Consider the following 25,000-nt stretch of genomic DNA (forward strand, 5'->3'; position numbering starts at 1 on the left):
TTAGTGAATGAATCGTTTCGTCTCATGCGCTCCTACGTCGTTGCTTTGCTGTCGTTGTCGTTCTAATATGGTCACGCCCTTTACACATGTCACGTGACCTACACTGCACAAACTTCATTGACTTTAGTAGCCAATTGTGTATTTCGTAGAGATGGTATGGTCGTGTGTATGGTCGTGTGTATGGTATTCCATCAGCGTTGCAAGTAGCATGTGCTAATTCATCGATTGAGATGGTAGACTTGCTGCTACAACATCAAGCAAACATAAACTATCATGAGGATGTGGTAAGAGTGCAAATTTGAATGCAGTTTGTTGTGTTTAAATAAATGAGTTTAGTTAGTAATGGTAATGGCATCTCTTTCCTGTGGTTAAAATGAATAGAAATATTAATGGATGCTCATTGTATTTGTGCCTGTCTGATTGAACAGTTGAATGTATATGCTAGAGAAAGGTGCTAACAGTCACAGTTAGAATGAATAGATAGTTTTGATATTTTGTTGAAATTAGAAAATATTGTGAGAGTGGGTTGTTAGTGAGTTATTTTTAAATGAAAAGATGAGATTTGTTGTTTAGTAAGGTTGATATGATTGATGATGTAGTTTGCATGGCAATCTGTCTGCTCACCTGACCACTAGTGTTGCCCACCACACTTAATTGACAGATTTGTGATTGTGGACAGTTAGACTATCTAGTCACATGGCTGCTGGTCTGGTTGTTTGCATGTTGTGATGTCAAATGTTTAGTGTAATGAGGTTACATTGTATTGTGAGGAATCGTGTTTGGTTAAATTGAATGAAGGACAGAGGTGAGTTGTATGTGAAGTTGATGTGCTATTTTTATAGTCAGTTGGTGTTGATACTTGTAGATGCATGTATTCATAATGTACTCACTGATAATAACATGTGACGTCTCTTATCAATGGTAGTTGGGACGGACAGCTCTACATTATGCTTGTCGGAATGGTCATTTGTCTGTTGTGGAGAAATTATTGACAGCAGGTTGTAAGAAAGAAGCAAGGGATAAAGTGAGTGTGTTTGCTTGTGACAGTATTTGTGTTTTTTATTTTGTGAATTGTAAGGCTGGTATAATTGTTACTTGGTCTATTAGTTGATGTAATTGAGTGAAGTGTGCAAGTTTGATTAGAAAGAACAATAAGGCCAATGCATGTAGGTTGCAACGAAACAATGAAGCAACAAGAGAGAATATTGGTGAAAGTGTTGTAACAGTAAGAATTAACTGGAGAGAATAGAAGAGAGACGAGTGTTTGTGGATGAGTGAGAGAGAAAAAGAAAAATATTTGAAATTTCCATTAGTAATATTGTGAAGCCCAACACACATTAGTAGTCACAAGTCATTCACATTCATATTTGCATACCAATTGAGTGTTTGGTAGAGACAGTTATTGTACTAAATTAACTTGTACAGTAAAAGTCATTGTAATATTGACTTTACAACTTTGAGGTGGAGAGGTTCTTATTTACAAGTATAGTGAACTGGACAACACGTTAAAATAGAGTCATAGATATCAAGTTATGACTCGCTGGGTTTTTTTGTAGGAATGGCTTAGATAACCTAATAAACATAAATAGAAAATTAATGAAGCAAAGCTATAGATGCACTGCTGGCCCTTGAACTTCATACTTTCAAACACCTCCTTTTTGGATGCCTGTGTGAGATAGATAGATAATCATAGTACAGTGATGGCAGACAAAACAGTAGGAGTGCGTGCATATAAATGCAACACGACAACACAAATCCCTGATGCCTACAGCGGGAACTCGACTGTACAGTGTATCGTTCAAATTTAATGTCTTGGTGAGCTGCAATTAGGGTTAGGGTCAACATATAACATCACCTACATCACCAACTTTAACCACGCCTTTTTGGGGCCGGGGCTAAATTTATGCAATAGATGAGGATGCATGTTTGAAGTGGTTAGGAAAATGCATGAAGTAATAACTGTTGAGTGTGTTGTTTCACTTATTCCTTGTTTATATGTTGTGTTATGGATAATACATTAGATTATATTACAATGCAACTACAGGAGGTTTGTTGTACTGGATAGAATGTTATTGGCAAGATTTACTTTCACTGTTTATATCAGCAAACCATGATGGTCGAGTTGTTGTGCAGCATTAGACACAAGAATGTAATAATAGGTGTTTGTATGCAGTTAATAGGGATGGATGATGTAAGAGGCTTGTATGACACATACGAGTGTTATACCCCATTCACACGAGCTCTCCTAACCGGTCCAGCGCGGGCTGGCATGGGTCAGTGCTGAATGAAATCGTCCTGTGAATGTGGGCCGAGCCGTGCTGGCCTGGCCCACCACAACTTGCCGTGCCAGCACGGGTTGGCTCGGTTTAGCGCGCCTTCAAATCGTCGTGTGAATGCGGGCCAAGCCTGTCTGATGGCCACGCATGCTCAATACATACGAAAATTGCGTGGTCAGAACACGAAACCTTGTACCTCATAACATTGTGGGGTGAGGACAGCATCCAGGTTCAAATTGAAGGCTGTGCTAGAAACAGGGAAGTTTACGTCAAATTAGCGGAACAAATTAAGGAAGGGGGATACTTACGAACTAGCCTCGGCGTCCCAGACCCGTGTAGCGCCAATTCATAATCGTCCTCCCACACGGGTCTTGGAGGCCGAGGCTACTTACGAATGGGTGTACATTGTCTCTACAAACAACATAGCTAGCATGCGCACCAAGGAACACGCCTACTATTGCGGCTGGCTGGCTTTCTCTACACGTTGTGTGAACAAGAGCTGGCTTGCTTTACTAGCTCGGGCTGGCTTGGCTCGGCTCGGCCCAGTTTGGAACTGTGCTCGTGTGAATGGGGTATTAAACTGTGATGTGTAATTAAGCAGCTGAATGCAGAGCTGCCACACTTTGGAAGGACAGGTCGGTTGGCTGTGTACTATGCCACATACACACACACTACATCGTAAACCACACCTATTGTTTGTAAAGAGTTTGTTGTAAGTGCACAAGATTGCAGTTAACTCAATGAAAATGACATGATGATTATGGTAGTCGTGGTTGTGGTGATGAAGATGATGACAATGATGATGTAGTTTATGGTGTTAGATCTACACATAATATAGTTCTAGTATCCACTTATAACTCAACACACAAAATTTTCTTAGCAACACAGTTTAGTAGATGTGCTTTTCTGATTTACGAGAAATCTTGTACTAGCAAGTTTATGTAGGAACATTCAATGCATTAGTGGGACTGAAGAATGTCGTATTTTGTTGGATACATAATACGTGTGTGTGTGTGTGTGTGTGTGTGTGTGTGTGTGTGTGCGTGTGCGTGTGCGTGCGTGCATGTGTGTGTGCATGCGTGTGCGTGCATGCACGTGCGTGTGCACGCGTGCATGCATTCGTGTGTGTGTGTATTTATTGTGAATATTAATGTAAATTTTATTAATTTTTGTCTATTTATTGTCATTATTATTAATTAATCATTAGGTTGTTGCTAGAATTAATGTATAATTTTTTGAAAAAGCAGAGTTCCTGTTGATGTGATTAAAGATAATTAACTTAATATCATCAATGTCCCACACTATAGATATTTTGAATTCAGCACATGCACATGTATGATATCTGCATAACTCTTGCACAAAGTGGGCTTGTCCACGTTATTTTTCAATTCTGATGTAGCGCTCTTACATCACTTGAAGATAACTATTGAGGTGGACGCGATTACCACAGTATCGTGCTTTCATTGAGCCATTGCTATCATCTTTCGTTCAGTTAGTTTGCCATAGCTAGAGATCTCGTAGGTCTCCTGTATCTGCATGGGAAATAACTGTGAAGCGACATTTAGCGACAGGATCCAAAACAAAGCAGCTTTAACGTTTCCTACGAATCTTTCTTGCTAGACTACGTCCATCATTCATCATCAGTCTTACATCTAAAACATATTGCTCTCTTGAAGATTGTGTATGACATATGTTGGTCATGTGCAACAGTATCCCATGGGACCTTCCCTTGGCTTCTTGAAGAACAATGAATTCATTTGTTTTGTAAAAATTAACAGACCTGTACAACTATTAGCCAAACTTTACTCTGTACTTCTCAGTTCCACAACAGTTTGACCTTATTAACTTTATTGCTATGGATACGACATCTCAGCCTATTTGTCATAATGCGCGGGGAGTCAGCTATTTTATGTGTCTCAAAACGACTACTGATTGGCTTCTAACATGACACACTCTTACAAACATACAGGTGTACAAACATAGATAGCAACTTGACAGACAGACTGGAAGTCAATTTAGCTTGTTTAGAGTAAGCTTATGGTGATATCCTTTTTTTACTCTTGTAACTACCTAGAGTCTACTGTAACAGTATTTGCATTGTATGTGCACTTGTGTTTGTTTGTTTGTTTGTTTGTTTGTTTGTTGATGCTGAACAGGAGGGTGGGATGAAGTTCTATGGCAAATGTGCTTACTGTATTGAAAAAGTTTGACAAAAACTGGTTAGTGATGACTTGATTTTACTAGATTTACTTTAGATGAATATTAAATTACACATAGAAAATGTTGTATGTGGCTACCAATTTGAGTGTTTGCTTGTGTAACAGTTAAAGGATTAGAGTATTGAGGTTACATTGTGGAATTGTGTTTGGTTAAGGACAGAGGTGAGTTGAATGTGAGGTTGATGTGCTATTTTTATAGTCAGTTGGTGTTGATACTTGTAGATGCATGTATTCATAATGTACTCACTGATAATAACATGTGATGTCTCTTATCAATGGTAGGATGGACAGACAGCTCTACATTATGCTTGTGAGAAAGGTCATTTGTCTGTTGTGGAGAAATTATTGTCAGCAGATTGTAACAAAGAAGCAAGGGATAATGTGAGTGTGTTTGCTTGGACTGTATTTGTGTTTTAATTTGTGAATTGTAAGGCTGGTATAACTGTTACTTGGTCTATTAGTTGATGTAATTGAGTGAAGTGTGCAAGTTTGATTAGAAAGAACAATAAGGCCAATGCATGTAGGTTGCAACGAAACAATGAAGCAACGAGAGAGAATATTGGTGAAAGTGTTGTAACAGTAAGAATTAACTGGAGAGAATAGAAGAGAGACGAGTGTTAGTGGATGAGTGAGAGAGAAAAAGAAAAATATTTGAAATTTCCAGTAGTAATATTGTGAAGCCCAACACACATTAGTAGTCACAAGTCATTCACATTCATATTTGCATACCAATTGAGTATTTGGTAGAGACACTTATTGTACTAAATTAACTTGTACAGTAAAAGTCATTGTAATATTGACTTTACAACTTTGAGGTGGAGAGGTCCTTATTTACAAGTGTAGTGAACTGGACAACACGTTAAAATAGAGTCATAGATATCAAGTTATGACTCGTTGGGGGTTCTTTGTAGGAATGGCTTAGATAACCTAATAAACGTAAATATAAAATTAATGAAGCAAAGCTATAGATGCACTGCTGGCCCTTGAGCTTCATACTTTCAAACACCTCCTTTTTGGATGCCTGTGTGAGATGTAGATAGATAATCATAGTACAGTGATGGCAGACAAAACAGTAGGAGTGCGTGATATAAATGCAACACGACAACACAAATCCCTGATGCCTACAGCGGGAACTCGACTGTACAGTGTATCGTTCAAATTTAATGTCTTGGTGAGCTGCAATTAGGGTTAGGGTCAACATATAACATCACCTACATCACCAACTTTAACCACGCCTTTTTGGGGCCGGGGCTAAATTTATGCAATAGATGAGGATGCACGTTTGAAGGGGTTAGGAAAATGCATGAAGTAGTAACTGTTGAGTGTGTTGTTTCACTTATTCCTTGTTTATATGTTGTGTTATGGATAATACATTAGATTATATTACAATGCAACTACAGGAGGTTTGTTGTACTGGATAGAATGTTATTGGCAAGATTTACTTTCACTGTTTATATCAGCAAACCATGATGGTCGAGTTGTTGTGCAGCATTAGACACAAGAATGTAATAATAGGTGTTTGTATGCAGTTAATAGGGATGGATGATGTAAGAGGCTTGTATGACACGTACGAGTGTTATACCCCATTCACACGAGCTCTCCTAACCGGTCCAGCGCGGGCTGGCATGGGTCAGTGCTGAATGAAATCGTCCTGTGAATGTGGGCCGAGCCATGCCGAGCCGTGCTGGCCTGGCCCACCACAACTTGCCGTGCCAGCACGGGTTGGCTCGGTTTAGCGCGTCTTCAAATCGTCGTGTGAATGCGGGCCAAGCCTGTCTGATGGCCACGCATGCTCAATACATACGAAAATGGCGTGGTCAGAACACGAAACCTTGTACCTCATAACATTGTGGGGTGAGGACAGCATCCAGGTTCAAATTGAAGGCTGTGCTAGAAACAGGGAAGTTTACGTCAAATTAGCGGAACAAATGAAGGAAGGGGGATACTTACGAGCTAGCCTCGGCGTCCCAGACCCGTGTAGCGCCGATTCATAATCGTCCTCCCACACGGGTCTTGGAGGCCGAGGCTACTTACGAATGGGTGTACATTGTCTCTACAAACAACATAGCTAGCATGCGCACCAAGGAACACGCCTACTATAGCGGCTGGCTCGCTTTCTCTACACGTTGTGTGAACAAGAGCTGGCTTGCTTTACTAGCTCGGGCTGGCTTGGCTCGGCTCGGCCCAGTTTGGAACTGTGCTCGTGTGAATGGGGTATTAAACTGTGATGTGTAATTAAGCAGCTGAATGCAGAGCTGCCACACTTTGGAAGGACAGGTCGGTTGGCTGTGTACTATGCCACATACACACACACTACATCGTAAACCACACCTATTGTTTGTAAAGAGCTTGTTGTAAGTGCACAAGATTGCAGTTAACTCAATGAAAATGACATGATGATTATGGTAGTCGTGGTTGTGGTGATGAAGATGATGACAATGATGATGTAGTTTATGGTGTTAGATCTACACATATTATAGTTCTAGCATCCACTTATAACTCAACACAAAAAATTTTCTTAGCAACACAGTTTAGTAGATGTGCTTTTCTGATTTACGAGAAATCTTGTACTAGCAAGTTTATGTAGGAACATTCAATGCATTAGTGGGACTGAGGAATGTCGTATTTTGTTGGATACATAATACGTGTGTGTGTGTGTGTGTGTGTGTGTGTGTGTGTGTGTGTGTGCATGTGCATGCGTGCATGTGTGTGTGTGCATGTGCATGCGTGCATGTGTGTGTGCATGCGTGTGCGTGCATGCACGTGCGTGTGCACGCGAGCATGCATTTGTGTGTGTGTGTGTGTGTGTGTGTGTGTGTGTGTGTGTGTGTGTGTGTGTGTGTGTGTATTTATTGTGAATATTACTGTAAATTTTTATTAATTTTTGTCTATTTATTGTCATTATTATTAATTAATCATTAGCTTGTTGCTAGAATTAATGTATAATTCTTTGAAAAAACAGGGTTCCTGTTGATGTGATTAAAGATAATTAACTTAATATCATCAATGTCCCACACTATAGATATTTTGAATTCAGCACATGCACATGCATGATATCTGCATAACTCTTGCACAAAGTGGGCTCGTCCACGTTATTTCTCAATTCTGATGTAGCGCTCTTGCATCACTTGAAGATAACTATTGAGGTGGACGCGATTACCACAGTATCATGCTTTCATGGAGCCATTGCTATCATCTTTCGTTCAGTTAGTTTGCCATAGCTAGAGATCTCGTAGGTCTCTTGTATCTCCATGGGAAATAACTGTGAAGCGACATTTAGCGACAGGATCCAAAACAAAGCAGCTTTAACGTTTCCTACGAATCTTTCTTGCTAGACTACATCGATCATTCATCATCAGTCTTACATCTAAAACATATTGCTCTCTTGAAGATTGTGTATGACATATGTTGGTCATGTGCAACAGTATCCCATGGGACCTTCCCTTGGCTTCTTGAAGAAGGAGGAATTCGTTTGTTTTGTAAAAATTAACATACCTGTACAACTATTACTCGAACTTTACTCTGTACTTCTCAGTTCCACAACAGTTTGACCTTATTAACTTTATTGCTATGGATACAACATCTCAGCCTATTTGTCATAATGCAGGGGTATTATTATGTCACCTATTGTTGGTGTCCCAAGGGACTGCTGATTGGCTCAACAAATTTCCAAGAGTGATTCAAGGTGACAAGCTAGTGTTATGTCAGCTATTTTATGTGTCTCAAAACGACTACTGATTGGCTCTTAACATGACACACCCTTACAAACATACAGGTGTACAAACATAGATGGCAACTTGACAGACAGACTGGAAGTCAATTTAGCTTGTTTAGAGTAAGCTTATGGTGATATCCTTTTTTTACTCTTGTAGCTACCTAGAGTCTACTGTAACAGTATTTGCATTGTATGTGCACTTGTGTTTGTTTGTTTGTTTGTTTGTTTGTTTGTTGATGCTGAACAGGAGGGTGGGATGAAGTTCTATAGCAAATGTGCTTACTGTATTGAAAAAGTTTGACAAAAACTGGTTTAGTGATGACTTGATTTTACTAGATTTACTTTAGATGAATATTAAATTACACATAGAAAATGTTGTATGTGGCTACCAATTTGAGTGTTTGCTTGTGTAACAGTTAAAGGATTAGAGTATTGAGGTTACATTATGGAATTGTGTTTGGTTAAGGACAGAGGTGAGTTGTATGTGAGGTTGATGTGCTATTTTGATAGTCAGTTGGTGTTGATACTTGTAGATGCATGTATTCATAATGTACTCACTGATAATAACATGTGATGTCTCTTATCAATGGTAGCGTGGATGGACAGCTCTACATTGTGCTTGTCAGTATGGTTATTTGTCTGTTGTGGAGAAATTATTGGCAGCAGGTTGTAACAAAGAAGAAAGGGATAATGTGAGTGTGTTTGCTTGTGACAGTATTTGTGTTTTTTATTTTGTGAATTGTAAGGCTGGTATAATTGTTACTTGGTCTATTAGTTGATGTAATTGAGTGAAGTGTGCAAGTTTGATTAGAAAGAACAATAAGGCCAATGCATGTAGGTTACAGCGAAACAATGAAGCTACGAGAGAGAATATTGGTGAAAGTGTTGTAACAGTAAGAATTAACTGGAGAGAATAGAAGAGAGACGAGTGTTAGTGGATGAGTGAGAGAGAAAAAGAAAAATATTTGAAATTTCCAGTAGTAATATTGTGAAGCCCAACACACATTAGTAGTCACAAGTCATTCACATTCATATTTGCATACCAATTGAGTGTTTGGTAGAGACACTTATTGTACTAAATTAACTTGTACAGTAAAAGTCATTGTAATATTGACTTTACAACTTTGAGGTGGAGAGGTCCTTATTTACAAGTGTAGTGAACTGGACAACACGTTAAAATAGAGTCATAGATATCAAGTTATGACTCGTTGGGGGTTCTTTGTAGGAATGGCTTAGATAACCTAATAAACGTAAATAGAAAATTAGTGAAGCAGAGCTATAGATGCACTGCTGGCCCTTGAACTTCATACTTTCAAACACCTCCTTTTTGGATGCCTGTGTGAGATAGATAGATAATCATAGTACAGTGATGGCAGACAAAACAGTAGGAGTGCGTGCATATAAATGCAAAACGACAACACAAATTCCTGATGCCTACAGCGGGAACTCGACTGTACAGTGTATCGTCCAAATTTAATGTCTTGGTGAGCTCCAATTAGGGTTAGGGTCAACATATAACATCACCTACATCACCAACTTTAACCACGCCTTTTTGGGGTCGGGGCTAAATTTATGCAATAGATGAGGATGCATGTTTGAAGGGGTTAGGAAAATGCATGAAGTAGTAACTGTTGAGTGTGTTGTTTCACTTATTCCTTGTTTATATGTTGTGTTATGGATAATACATTAGATTATATTACAATGCAACTACAGGAGGTTTGTTGTACTGGATAGAATGTTATTGGCAAGATTTACTTTCACTGTTTATATCAGCAAACCATGATGGTCGAGTTGTTGTGCAGCATTAGACACAAGAATGTAATAATAGATGTTTGTATGCAGTTAATAGGGATGGATGATGTAAGAGGCTTGTATGACACATACGAGTGTTATACCCCATTCACACGAGCTCTCCTAACCGGGCCAGCGCGGGCTGGCATGAGTCAGTGCTGAATGAAAACTAGTAAAATGCTCGGTTAGCATTGTGTCTTGCGAGCGATGGTGTTCTGTCTTTACCTATTGAGTGATAATTTGTGTAACAATGGTTGCGTTACGTAGCAATAGTTTCTGTCAAACAAACGCGGGAACTAAAGAAACAGACTTTCAGTTGCCCTTCTATAGTATTTGGCGTTCAATTATCCGATTCAGGAGTTCAATTATCCGTTGCTTACGGCTGTTGTGCAATATCATGGAAAACTGAATAACCTACATAGTCTGCGGTTGGGCAGCTGCTCAAATATCATCATTCATCAGCTGTCTAAGCGCAATAATTATTAATTAATCTTGACTTTAGCGTGAAGTTTTAGTTTGTGTTGTACAATAATTTCCTTTGCACAAATCTTGGTGTCCCACGTCTCCACGGAGGTCTAACTAAGCTGTTGAGAGCGAACTAAATCTACATATCTACAAAGCCTACAACAACGCCTTGCTCTGTCAATCATGGTGCAATCTGCATACTTTGTAAACAGCGCCTCTTTCATGATACCATACAACAGTCCATCATGCATCATAGTGGGTTTTTAGCTAATCTAGAGCTCGAATTTCACTACTTCGCCTTCCCACCTTTCTTGAATCAATTATTTATTGTTCAGCTGAAACGTGAGTGAGCATCATAGAAAGACGTCATGAAAGAAATGTGTGACTAAAATAATTATTTCTATATTTGCTACTTCTAATTAGGACAGAACATCGGATAATTGAATGCCCGAATCGGATAACTGAACGCCCAATTCGGATAATTGATTGCCGGAATCGGATAATTGAACGCAAAATACTATAGTTGTCTTCAATTCTTCGTTCACGCTTCAATCGTCTCACTCGTTTACTGAGATAGTCGCGTAACAATGGTCGCGTAGTCGCGTGATAATGGTTGCGTAGCAATAATTTCTGTCAAAGTAACGCGCGGAAACTCAAAAAACAGACTTTTCTCTTCTTTTAGCTTTTCTTTTCCATTCCGTTTGTCACGTATCAGTCTCATTTGCTCGTTAGTCGCGTAAGGGAGCAAAATTGAGAGTTGTTTTACTCTTCTCGCCAAGAAATTACAATTAAGTCGACCCCTCGAAAAGGGTCCCTTGCTTCAATTTTAGCGCATATGTTACGGAGTCAAAATTGCATTCATCTGGCATCGTCATTTTGTCGATTTGTCTTTCTTTTTTGCCGTAAATCCATATGACAAGTGCTGACGTACGCATATATATAAATATATAAATATATAAATATAATATATCTCGAGCTCAATTGACATGACAAGAGAGAGGCTCGCTTCGCTCGCCAATTATTAGATGCATGAGCAAACACTTTAATTTGTGTGTGGTGTTGTCAAGAAAGATTAAGTGATGACAAAGTTGCAATGGCAGTGTGACAGAATTTGACACGCACGTGTGTTGTGAGCAGCTTACTTACTATAATCTCTTGTTGTTTACTGTTTTTTGTATCTCATTTCAACTGCTTGTTTTAGGATGGATCAACACCTTTACATCTTTCCTGCTCATATGGAGTATGTTGTGATAGTCATCTGTCAATTGTCAAGTTGTTGATATCATCAGGAGCTGATGTGTCAACAGTGAACAATGTAAGTGTACATTTGTTGTGTTTGCTTACAGTATGTCTTGCTAATGTGGAGTATGTAGCTCACATTTGGTGAAGCTTAATCTATAAATGGTGACAGCAGTGATTGTGAACTCTGCCTAATAATTAAAGATATTCTGAAATGTTGCAAGAAGAACAAACAGATAAATAAAGACAGACCCGTTCCATCTGGGCCACACCTTTTGCATTTATCCATCTGGGCATTCTGTCTGCGCAGTTCGAGCTCCACACCGATTTCTGGCAATTCGTGAAGGCACTCTTGGTGATCCATTGTTTCGACGTGCTGATGGTGTGTACTTAACTCACAGATCGTTTACCGCTCGTCTGCATTTACTGTTATATGCAGCCGGCATCAAGGAGACACTCTACACGGGTCATAGCTTCTGTATCGGTGCAGCAACAACTGCTGCAGCTGCGGGTATGCCCCTTGGTTGATCCAGACATTGGGTCGCTGGTCTAGCAACTGCTATCGATGCTGCGTCCGCATCTCAGCGGATACACTCAGGAGAATCCCTTTGCAACCGGCAGCCACGTGTGCCCGTGGGACTCTGGCTTGGTGTCTGCTTGCTTTAAGTTGCATTTGGGTCTGGCAGGCTGAACTCTGGAGGGAATGGGGTTGGGGGGGGGGTATGGTTACGTAAGTGAGTCCAGCCTTACAGTCTGGGTGGGCTCTACTTGGATTTGAAGCCTGGTGCCTTAGGCGGTCAAGAAACCCTTTGCTTCGGATGGTTTAGAACTAGTACTCCGGTTTGGATGTGTTCTGTGTTCGACGATCTGGACGGTTGTGTCTGTGATGTTATTGATCTGGCGCTTCGGATGATCATATGGTTCAATGTAGTTCGGCTCACCGAATGGTGTTCAGCATTCGAGTTATACAATACCGCATCCCCTACTGTGAACCCCTCCCAATGCGACCCAAATCACGTTGCAACGCTCTAAAGCATGGTGTTCTTGTGAGCATCGTGTTAAGCATGATAAAAGATGACAGATGTGAGCAGTCATTAACTGGAGACACGCATGCTTTAGGGTTACGGTAATATCTCTGTGGATGGATAGACGGAGCAAGGGACGGATGGACAATTGGAATGCAGCACATATGCTCATTGTCATTGCTGGTGTTAATTAGTTAGTTATAAGAAACATTATTAGATAAGGACATTGAGGGACATTGTTTGTATTGTAGTAGAGTGGTATTGTAAATTATAATGGTGAAGTGATAATGTTGTTAGTTGGTGGTGTGACTGGATGGAGGTGGGACTGTATTTAGTGAAATCATACATTGATAACGATTTTGTTTGAAGTCATGATTATGATATTGGAATTCATGGAGAGTAATGAATTATTATCCTCATTGGTCAGTCACACGACAGCATATGACATGGCTACGTGTTGATTGTGAATGATGACTGAAACAGCAGTGAACATCAGTTGTCTTAATGAATGTGTGAGCAGTACTAGAATGAGTTTCTCTACAAGTGTGTGACACAACAGCTAAAGAAATGTTTAGTCAACTGCATGACATTTGTCTTATTCATATTGTCTTTCTAACATTCACTTTTATCACACACTTGCTATGCTGATTGTGCATTGTGTATGTGCTGGATAATAAGCTGGTTAACTATTTATTGATTATATGTACTTTGTTCTGTGTGATATTGTTATGTTTCATTGCACTAATAATACTGTCTATTATTGGACAGGAAGGACAAACACCATTACAAGCTGCAGAAAGATGGTTGCGCTTTGATGATAGTTCACAGAAAGAAATTCGTTCTCGTATTATTTCTCACGTTAAGGGATTGAATGAGAATGTATGAGCTGATTGTCACACAGTATAGGTTGTGTGTATTGATTAGTGGTTGTGTGTGATGTTAGAGTTCTGTTGCTGGAAATTCAGCATCAAACATCACAGATAGTACAACTGCAGTTGCTGACAACGATCATCCAAGTAAGTGAGACAATAGAAACATTTGATGACGTCATACAGACATTAACATCACTCGTAATACACTACTGTGTTGTTAGCAACATGTCCGCTACTTGCGATACCGCGTAGACACAAGACATTGTGGGCTTCAATGGGGCAATGTGGCAGGCTGTGAGGGATTTGTGAACAATGGGTTAACCAGAGTTGTCATGTCATACGCTGAGCTCCGACAAGTGGTATGAACCCAAGAGGTCACTCAGGGTGGCGGTAGAGGATCAACGGCCGTTAGAACCACCATGTAGTCAAGCCCAAGAGGTCAGTCAAGCTGACGTTGGAGACTGTCACACCCCGCTTGAGCCCAAGAGGTCAGTGGAGTTGACGTTGGAGGCTCAACACACCATCACAGAACCTATTTTGTTTAATGACGTACATGAGACAACTGGCTTGCACCAAAGTTGTTAGTCGCATTGACGTTGCAACCTGAGTGGAGATACACTCGTAATGTTGGGCCAAGACTGACCTGAACAAGGCCCCTCCCCCAAATGGCACGCTACCCCAAAGAGAGCCAGGAGACTGCGTGTGTACCAGGGTGCTGGGATACAACCTGAGACCATCAAATTCAACAGATATGACCTGTCTGCATGTGCAAATAGTGGTAGATCTGATGCTCTAGAACAGGCCATGTAATTTTTCAACGCCTTTACCACACAGACTGAATGGTGTGTCCGTCTAAGAAATGAGTCGACGTCCAAGCAGAACGGGTCCGTTTTAGAAGCCTTGATGTGCAGCCGATACCCGTTGTCGTCGGTTGTGAGATCAGGGCGTAATAGCTTTCGGTCTTTGTCACAACTGCTGGGCTCGGAATCGTAAATTCCAAGGACCGAATAAAGTCAAAGAAGGCCACGGTAAAGGCGGCCCAATACATCTGATGGTCGTCAGTTGATAGGTCAAGACGTTCTCACAGCACCGATTTCATTTGATTCATGATCTTGATAGTGATTGAAAGGCAAGGAGTGGGAGGTATATGTCTAATAACGACAGTATAGTTAATGTTTGCCGCCGTAAAAAACAAGCAACGGATGAGTGCCATTAGATTGGGGCAGCGGGATGAGCCGTGTTGCCATAAGTCGACTACGCTCTGATTGTCACAGTGGAATAAAACTCGCTTGCCAGACCAATGCTTGCCCGCATCAAACAGGCTATGACGACGGCAAACAATTCTTGTCATGCTATTGACTTCCTCGATTCCAGCGTCTAGTGCAACTGCCAGTCACCGTGGAGCCGGGCACATCTATGTAGAGCTCCATGTCTGCGGCGGCAGAGAGATGGACATCCGGCATCATTGCCACCCCATTCCAGGACGGGAGAAAGCAATACCACCAATGGAAATCCTTCCTAGTTTTTGCTATTAACATAGACATGGTGTGATGACTCAACCGGACTGAGGTTGTCAGGTCAATGAGTCGGCGTAGAAACTTTGGACTGTCGGAATGACCTTGCATACAAAACTAAACTTACCGATTATGGATTGTAAGTCGCACTTGGTCGCCTTACGGTGTGACAGCCATTGGTTAATTTTTATCCATCAGATCCCTCAGTTTTTCAGGAGGTAACGTAGCAACCAGCACCTCGGAGTCAAGTTCAATGCCTAGGAAAGTTAAGGTTGTAGTCGGGCCTGTTTCTTTGCTCCACTCCATCAGTATAGTACGCCCAGCTGATAGGCTTTGTCCTTCACCCGTGTCATGGATGCACGGCAAGTGTAGTTGTCAGGTTCGTCAAAGAAGAAACCGTCGAGGTAGTGTAGAACACGATTAATGTGGCACTCGTTGAGGATCGTAGACCGAAGGGCAAGCATTTGTCGACGTAGTATTGGCCGTCCCAATAAACTCCCAGTAGATCCGAAAGGCATGTTTCAAGTCCATCTTCGCCATGCAGCAACCCTGACCGGTGTGTTTCACGAAGGCAGTGGCATCATCAATTTTCTTGTACCGCAAGTGTTACTCCTCCGGGTCAACGCCGTTGCTAATACTAAGTCTGCCAGGACAGGTGCATAATCAGTCTCCAGCTACTGTTTTACTTTGGAACAACACCTATGCCAGAGCAGTGGAGAGTTGGCAGAGGGAGTTTGTTGTAAGCGCCAGCCATGTCACTACGTTCGCTTTCTAAATCCAAAGGCTGGAAAAAATTGGTCCAACTAGTTGTCGACATTTGAAGAGTTTCCAAAAATTTTAGGTCGTCAAAACTTTTAGTCTAGGACGTCATGTTGATATCAATCATGTTGTTTAGTGGTATACGGTCATTTTGGAGTGCGTGCGAGGAGAGGACTGGGTACGGGTCTAGTAAAACATACAGCACAGTATTCCGTACTTCACAATGGCATGCAACCAAGCGTATCCACACATTACCGCTGAGTCGATGGATACGACGTGTTACACTAGACAGAGCTAAGACATCTTTGCAATAGTGATAGCTAATTGAATTAGTGATTAAACGCATACACCTCTCTTTGTCAAAACAAGGTGGGGTTTCTATCAGACTTCCACATATCACATTGCAAAGTTGTCCATTTTCGTGCTACTAAAATCATATCTACCCTATTGTGATCTACAGGATTTACCATTGTCTCTGCTTCCTCACGTGCTCCCTGGTTGTAAACTTCATGTCTGTACTCTGTCGGAATCCTGAGATGGTTCTCGCACTCCCCATTTCATTATCCAGTATATGACCAGTTTGTCAACGTATGCTGTTGGCATAATAATTTACTACGCGTACATGTCATTCATTGTACAACAAATGTCCCAATGCGAGCGTCAACTGCGAAGCGGCACATGTTTCATTACAGTACAGCTATCCGTCTGCATACTGAGAAAGCCATTACAAACTAGCCTTTGTCTGCTATAGTCGTTGTAAAATTTAACGTCAAATGACGACTTGACGACCTATTTTTCGAGCCCTGCCTTGCTGGACAGTAACCTTTTGCTTGAGTGTGGACTTTAGGTTGGAAGATAAACGAAAGTAACGTGCACCATTGTAGCCAAGATTGAAACTATGATGTAGTGACCAAAGCAGTGATTCAACAAACATACGATCAGGGTGATTGTTTAGTGACATTGTAAACCTCAGACTGAAGTGGGGTGTTTGGTTTATGCTTGTTTATTGGTGCCCTTGCAGGAACACGTGGCCTCAGGGTGATCGTCGTGGCAGATGAAACATTTATGTCGGTATTTGCACAGGCTAGGTGAGGCTTGGTTCTTGCATCTACCAGCATTGAAGAGATGGCAGATTTTGGGTTTGCCCGAAGAGTGATTGAAGATGTTACCGGAAGATGTGGTTGCTTGCGTGGGGGGACGAAAGGACTGGTCGGTGTGTGCACAGTCTGTTGCCACGTGACCTGGTTGGCTGCATGTATAGCAGGTGATCGAGGTTGCTGCACGACCTGTGAAGCACTGAGCCCACATGTGATGGTCGATCGTGTTCCATGTTATACTCGTGGTCCTGCTGGCAAAATAACGAAAGGCTCTATCGTATTTTAGCCAGGCTGAGGTTTGGTACTTCGAGTTAGCTTGTGCGACTATAGACTGGTAGCCGATAAGTTTGTAACCTTGCGCTGGATCCGCTAGTAAGACTGTAGCTGAGTATGCAGACCAAGCGTGAAGTCGCGAGCCGATGTCGCAGACATGCCTGCACTTTGGACAGGATACCGATGCTTTTGTTGCCATGGGGACTCTTCCATGTTAGTTGTTACTTCAGTAAGTATGGTGTCAAAGTCAACATATTCACCTGCTAGTATCTTCCTCTTTGTCCTCCTAGATAGCATTCAGGATGCCAGTTGATTGCTAGATCCTGCTGCCGTCCATGCGTGGCCGAGAGATGTGCGAGGGCTGGAACGATGTGATGTTAATCTTGTGCAGGAACGGCGACTGGGCGATCTAAACCGTCGTTTGTGTGGTGATCAAGACCTTGATGATGAGCAAGAGCTTCGGCTGCTGTCGTTGTTCCGGTTCCCACAATTGCGACTCCGCGTCGTGGTACGGCCCTCCCTTGTGGTGTGGTGGGAAGAGCCTGAGCTGGATCTTGAACGGGTTAGCATGGGACGAATAGCTTGAGACATGGCAGCTACTGATGCTTGTACTGCTGACTGGATCACAGTCTCTAGTGATGTGCTGTCGATTTGCATGGCCATGGTAGGCGTGTTTCCATTGTCATCGCCATGGATAAAGCTGCTGTCGGCTCTGTAGTTGTTGTAGTCGCTCTGTCAGTAGGAAAGAGAGCAGCAGACAGTCGCTTGATCTGTTCCGGTCTGGAGCCAGTGGAGGCAAGGTGATATTGGTCTAGGAGTAATCGAATTGACACGTCTGAAAGCAAAGCAATTTCTTGAGGAAGAGTGAGGGGCGATGCTCGTCGGGTTGAATGACTAGTGTGCTTACTCATATCAAGAAAGCTACCAGCTAGACAATGCTAACCGAATGATGCTAATCAAACAATGCAACGTTCTCACAGCCATTTGTATTAATGCATAGTTTAACCGCTAGCTATTGACATTACAAAGGTTTGGCTAACCTCTGTAATCTTCTACTCCTGATGTTCACCTACGTTTACTATGTAAACTAACCAATGACGTCATACAATAGACATTATTTATGAGGATCATTTCAAAGTTTGAGACTCTTGTTGATAAACTGTTTGTATTATTAGCAACAACACTGCTACTTACACATTTATATACTAGAGTTCTTCATTACATGTCAACTGAAATTTTTATCTCATATTGTTTATTGGTAATCACATAATTAGCCGTCAAAGTTGACTCACTTTGTTGTCACAGAAGGTAGGACACGGCAGGAAATTGAGCATGGGCGTTCCAATTTTTTTACAAATCACAGTCTTGGAGATCAAGCACAACCACTAACTCTAACCCTAAAGCCCAATTCACAATATTGATGCTGACGCCGATGTTGACGCTGGACTAGAAATGAATCCTATTGCAGCATTAGCATCAGTGTCAACATCAAAGGATGCTGCTTGCATCAAGGAGGTGTCTTTGATGTTGACACTCAGCTGAATGCATGTCAGCGTCAATGTTGTGAACAAGCCTTGTAACTCTAACTCTAACTCTAATCCTAATTTTAATCCTAACTCTATAATATCTTAACCATAAGCTAAATTTTCTGGAAGCTGCACTCGATATTTTAGGAAATTTGGCGTTGCCATACTTACTTTCCATGAGGCAGTTTTTCTGAAACATTGTAAGATAGTCGTTTACAATAAATATTTTAGTATTACTTAGTATGTAGAAATTTAGTTATTGAAAGTAAATTTACTTAATCCTCCATTTATTTTTGCTTTGTTTTTAAAGGTTGTACAAGCTCCACAGTGGTAGCAGCAGCTTGTCATTCCTCCACACCAGTGACGGGAAGAATGAGGGTCAGCTGATTAATTAAGTATCAGTGTTTTAGTTTGATTTCTGTAGGGATTCTTTCTTTTTTGTAGCTAGTTGTCTAGTGTGTGTTTAAACTAAGTTATGGTTTCCATACCAAAGACAGTCAAGACTACCACTTATCAATTAGAATATATTGTATACATTACCAGAAGAATAAGCATCTAATAGAACTGTTTTGGCTAGTGGGTGTGCACTGGGGTGTAGCTAACTTCTAGCATGCACGGCCACACACACATTGGGATAGTGTAATGGTCTCTGAACAGAAAGATATACTACGGTACTTGTGGTTAGGAAGAAAGAATGATTTGGGTTGATGAGTTTTATTTGGAATCGAGATGAGACCATACACATATGAGCACTTTGAGAGAGTGCAAAGACATAAGACAAAGTACAGTATTGATCTCAACGTTCATTAAGTGGGACCAAATTTCTTTCTCAGTTTTTCTGTACAGCCTTGCATGAACAGACTGCTAGTAGTTTGTCTAAATACAGGATGAGGCATGAGAGATCGCAGTGCAGCTATGTGTTTTATCAATGCATTTTAACGTTCTAAAATAGTCTGCATTTATCATGATCGTGTGGGTGTGCCATGTTTGTAATATAATGGGATATCTTACAGTGTAACTTACTGGCTAGTATATTGTGTGCTGTACTCATCTTATTATTGTAAGAATTTCTTTTGATTTGTACAGACGACTACACCCATACTGCGATCTTCAACAGTAGCGGTGAGAACGGTAGATCAGCAGTTGGTACAACAGCAGATTCAACAGATAGAGCAACCGACACAAGACGTTTTAGCAAGAGATAGGCAAATTGATGATTTGAGACGACAGATCACACATCTACAGATGGCACTGAGAGACGAGAGAAGGGAGAAAGAAGATCTACGACGACGATTACAACGAGAGCGAGACGACAAATGCAACGTTCAGAAGGATCTTGATGAAGCTCGGCAACAAATTGAGCAAATGAGCGTGGAGCAGGAAAATCTTATGCGATTACTAACTGAAGAGCAAATAGAAAAGGCTAACATTGTAGAGCTGCTTTCAGATGCCGATGCTGCAATTGAACGATACAAGCAAGAACGAGAAAACCAAGTTTTCAATATTCCCTTACGTGACATTCAATTGACTGGCACAGAACTAGGACGTGGATCCTATGGAGGTGAGATGCACATCTTATTAGGCCAGACTCATAGAATTTACATGACACAACTGGCTATTAGTCTAAGGCCGGCTTGTGCTGGCTTAACGATAAATGCTGGGACAGGTCAGCACATGGCTCAACATGACTTGAACTGCATTTTACTTGACATTTTCACTTAGAGCTGACCTGCATGTGTGTGCCTGGTAGGTTTGTTTGTATAAACTAGAAATTAAGAAATTGTATTGTGATTTAGCTGTTTGTATTGGATATTGGTGTGGCTGTCCTGTTGCTGTCAAGCGTTTGTATGATGATTTGGCTGATGTTGAACGATACATTCAACTTGTGCAACAAGAAGCGTCTGTAGCATGGAAGATACATCATCCCAACATTGCTGCTGTTTGTGGTGTCACTCTGGAGAAAGAAGTCAAGAAGGCGTGGATTATCATGGAATTACATAGCGGCTCCGTTTCTAGTGTGATCGATGCATGTCAACGAGATGCTGCACCTCTCACTGTACGAGAAAAAGTTGACATGGCACATGATTCTTTGTGCGGATTGGATCACATTCACTCGATGGTAAGAAAAGTAAATGAAATAGGGTTGAACCATGTGGTGATGCCATCTCAATCACACGTAAATTATCAAAATTGTAAGTAAAGTTGAGGTGATTATACGAATGCCAGATTAGCAAAGACAGACGGACAGACAGACAGACAGACAGACAGACAGACATATAGACAGACATATAGACAGACAGACGGACAGATTATTTGAGCTTCATATCTTAGCCTATTATAATATTCATAGACAAGGAGAAGACAGAGACAAACATGCTGGTAATGAAACAAGTGGGGAGGAAGGCAAGCTTTAAGGCTGACAGTTATATGGAATGATGAATATATCAGTTAGTAATCACACAGTTATATATAGATTGTTTAGTCGATGAGCATCATAAGTGAAGGATAAGAACGTAAACAACCTAAATTATACAGAGTTGTCAATTACGGAAGGATCAACACAGACTTACAAGTAACTCTTCAGACAACTACGATATCCATGTAGATATTTTGTTTCTTTTCTTGATTGTTTCTGTTCTTATGTTGTCATAGCAACCCATGGAGATTCTCCACGGTGACATCTGTCCAAGGAACATCCTGGTAACTGCAACGATGAGAGCCAAACTGGGTGATCTAGGAGCCGCTCGTTTTCAAGATGCTTCACTTTCAGCCGGTCTTCTCAGTCCAGAATACACAGCACCGGAGAGATTTGATGCTCCAGCTCTACCAAAAAGCAAGGAGACGGATATGTACAGTATGGCGGTGACCCTGTGTGAGCTGTTCACTGCTGTTACTCCAGACCGTCGAAAAAGAATGGATCAAGTCTTACTCATCCGTCAGCTGAACGTCCGTTCCTTATGTAAACACTTGATGAGAGATAATCCTGCCACACGACCAACAGCAGCCGAAGCTCGCAATATCATTAGTCTTATTCGTGGGAAAGACGAGTATAAAGCGTGTCCTCCTAAACGAATGGTAAAGGGCAAGATGGATGGAGTGGCCGATGTCACTCTTGTTCAGCCCATTTGGTGATGTGGACATGTCACTGAACCACGTGGTTGTATTTCTTACTTGAAATCATTTCTGTGTTCTTACACATTGTGACAACATTACTTAGCAATAGCAATAAGCTATGTTTGCACTCTGTATTCTTAGATTGACCAGACAAGTTTGAAGTAGCGTTTTTCAGTGTTTGAACTTTGATATTGTTATTGGCAGGTTTGATGTGTACACTCTTGTCACGTGTTATGATAATAGGGTTTAGTATTTGTACATTTCCTGTTGTTAATAAATTTTCTGTTGACATGTCCAACTGTTTGCATCTTGTCGTTCTACCCTATCATGTGAAAGTCCACTCCAGTAGTATTACTAAATTTAGTTGTACAGCAAAGTTCCATTGAAGAAGACAATGTACAGTGGTGGGGATTACATGACAGCAACCTGTAAAGAGTGTTTTGTTAACTTAACTTAATTAAGCAACAGTTTCAGTCATTAATTTTTCTAACATACGGGCACCGGACAAGACTATCGCGAGAGAGTCTGGGGACGAGGCTAGGTACAGTACGTGTATACATGTCTCATGTTTGTATGTATGTTTGTTTGTCCATTTACTGGTTTGTCAATTTGTCTGTCTGTTTGCTTGTTTGTATATTTGTTTGTCTGTTTGTCTGTCTGTCTCTCAGTTAGTTTGTCAGTCTGTCCATCTGTTTGTATTTGTATGTCACATCTAGGACTTTGTTGTAGGCACCAGAATTTTGTTTATGTGGTGTGTGTCTTCCAATTTGTGTTTTTGTGGTTAGCTGTTGCATACTCACATCTTACAAGTGGAAACGCTACCATTAAACACAAAAGGCTCGCCCTTGAAGATAACCTACAAAACATTCAGATCATTGACATTCATCATTGCTAAAGATCGTGAATGCCAAGACATCTATGATACTCTGGTGCACTTCTCTAAACCAAGTGAGTGTTAAGCATGATCAACAAAGATACAAGATAGCTTACTTGTCAAAATTTTGCATGATTATTTTGTATTTATTTTTTATTATTTATTTATTTATTATTATTTATTATTATTATTTATGTGTTTATTATTTATTTTTTTATTTTTTTTTATTTTTATATTTAATTATTTATTTATTTAATTATTTAATTATTTAATTATTTATTTATTTATTTATGTATTTTTTATTTATTTATTTATTTTATTTCTTTATTTAATTATTTCTTTATTTAATTATTTATTTAATTATTTATTTATTTAATTATTTATTTAATTATTTATTTATTTATTTATTTATTATTTATTTTTATTTATATATTAATTATTTATTTTTATCTATTTTTTATTATATTATTTATTTATTTATTTATTATTTATTTAGTTATTTATTATTTATTTATATATTTGTTATTTATTTATTTATTATTTATTATTTATTTATTTATCATTTATTATTTATTTAGTTATTTATTATTTATTTATATATTATTTATTATTTATTTAATTTTTTTACTTATTTATTTATTTATTATTTATCTATTCTTATTTTTTATTTATGATTTTATTATTTATTTATTTATTTATTAATTATTTAATTATTTATTTATTATTTATTTATACTTTTTCAGGGGTGATATACTGCACTGAGTACGACAAATCATCTCATCTCTAAGGTGTCCCCGGGCAACCATACGTGAAATTTTTAGTTGCCCGGTCATTATTCTGGTAGCCCATAGACTAAATCCATGACCACTATTGCTATTGTGCTATAGTTGATTATGAAAATATACGTATTTACAGACAGGCAAATACAACTAGCAAACAAACAGACACACAAACAGTGCACATAAATCTTTTACATTTTATCACATGTATTAGCATTGATGTATTAACCTTGATGTATAAATTAGAAAGATGCATTGACAGACAGACAGACAGACAGACAGACAGAAATATATGTATTGACAGACAGACAGACAGACAGACAGACAGACAGACAACTGAGTGCAGACAAGACGAGTTCGAAATTACTGGACGACACGATTGTGATTGTGATGTAGCAATGCAATGCAAGAGTGCTACTGCAGAAGATGAGCAGAGTCCAGTGTAGTGGTGACTCGGTTGGTGCCATTCGTAACTCGGTTAGCTTATTGTCAGCTGTTTGACTCTTAGTCATAGCTAGAAACCTCTTGGGTCCTCTTTGTCATAGAACTTGCTGATTTTTAGCGTATTGTAGACTGTAATAATTATATTAGTCTTGTATAAGAAATATATGTATTGACGGACAGACAGACAGATAGAGAGACAGACAGACAACCTGTGAGAAGCTGACTCGCCGCTCTAAACTGGCAGTTTCCATCTTTTTGGATACAGAATGGCAACTGATTTGCAGGGCCATCACAAGGGTAAAGATAAACAGGACTCTGCAACAAAAGGCGAAATCCTGTCCATCATGATTTTAAGATTTGCAGCCATTGTCTTAATTAAAGAATAGAGAAACACAGATAGATAGGATGCTTGTTTGCAATTTTCCGTTTGGGTGCTTCTATGTTACAAGCAAGCACAAGCATAAATGGCAGGAAGTAGCATCTTCTTGACACTACAGGTCACGCCCAATCTGGCAGTTAATTATTGAATTAGGAAAGGACACACAGATATCTGATCTGTCATCTATGACACCTAAATGCTCTCAGTAGGTCTGCAAAACGGTAGACTTATCTATAATTAAGTTTACTAACCAAGGTCCCTTTACTTTAGAGTACCTTTCTACAGTGCGCTGCTAGTTAACACCAGTGATATACGAATGAGGGCATGCTTGCTGAGGAAGGAAAAGTCAAGCTGGTAGGTAGGGTAGCTGTCAGCTAGTTGTCCCTGGGCAACCATAGTTTGCTGTTTCAGTTTCCCGGACATATTTTTGGTTGTGCCGGTCTCCTGGGCAACCGATTTGTGGTACACTGCCAGTACACACATAATGACGTGAAGAGTCATTCTGTTGATGTTGTAGATTCATATAATGATTTATATGCGTTTCACTACTCACCACAAGAGAAGAAATTCAGCCGCGAGAACGGCTGGTCTATCTTCCATCACGAGAAAGAGTTTGGTCGAATGGGCATTCCCAACGAC

At 40.1% G+C, this 25,000-nt stretch overlaps 2 protein-coding genes and 1 long non-coding RNA gene across 3 annotated transcripts in view; all 3 read left to right on the plus strand.

Annotated features, from left to right (window-relative positions):
* The first annotated feature begins 4,512 nt into the window (after nt 1-4,512).
* LOC134183731 (uncharacterized) lies at nt 4,513-13,525 on the plus strand. The gene is made up of 4 exons (XR_009970544.1): nt 4,513-4,876; nt 8,804-8,902; nt 11,668-11,781; nt 13,499-13,525. It is a non-coding gene; the product is annotated as an uncharacterized LOC134183731 (long non-coding RNA).
* A 76-nt stretch (nt 13,526-13,601) lies between these two features.
* On the plus strand, nt 13,602-22,177 carry LOC134183732 (probable serine/threonine-protein kinase DDB_G0281745). Its single transcript, XM_062651327.1, has 6 exons — nt 13,602-13,609; nt 13,674-13,746; nt 19,082-19,149; nt 19,858-20,332; nt 20,568-20,890; nt 21,424-22,177. Exons 3-6 carry the CDS (start codon nt 19,144-19,146, stop codon nt 21,901-21,903), a joined length of 1,284 nt encoding a protein of 427 aa, XP_062507311.1. The 5' UTR covers nt 13,602-13,609; nt 13,674-13,746; nt 19,082-19,143; the 3' UTR covers nt 21,904-22,177.
* A 313-nt stretch (nt 22,178-22,490) lies between these two features.
* Nucleotides 22,491-25,000, plus strand: part of LOC134183546 (myotubularin-related protein 6-like) — a 6,255-nt gene continuing 3,745 nt past the window's right edge. Inside the window, exons 1-2 of the mRNA XM_062651124.1 lie at nt 22,491-22,833; nt 24,879-25,000. The exon at nt 24,879-25,000 is cut by the window's right edge and continues 36 nt beyond it. Coding sequence (XP_062507108.1) covers nt 24,983-25,000 — 18 coding nt within the window. The 5' untranslated portion in view covers nt 22,491-22,833; nt 24,879-24,982. The remainder of the gene's footprint in view (nt 22,834-24,878) is intronic.

This window comes from Corticium candelabrum, chromosome 8 (assembly GCF_963422355.1).
Source record: "Corticium candelabrum chromosome 8, ooCorCand1.1, whole genome shotgun sequence".
NCBI lineage: Eukaryota > Metazoa > Porifera > Homoscleromorpha > Homosclerophorida > Plakinidae > Corticium > Corticium candelabrum.

Coding starts and splice junctions, on each gene's coding strand:
- LOC134183732 (XM_062651327.1), top strand. Junction 20,333..20,567: donor AGGACGTGGATCCTATGGAG/GTGAGATGCACA, acceptor ATTGTGATTTAG/CTGTTTGTATTGGATATTGG. Junction 20,891..21,423: donor TGGATCACATTCACTCGATG/GTAAGAAAAGTA, acceptor ATGTTGTCATAG/CAACCCATGGAGATTCTCCA.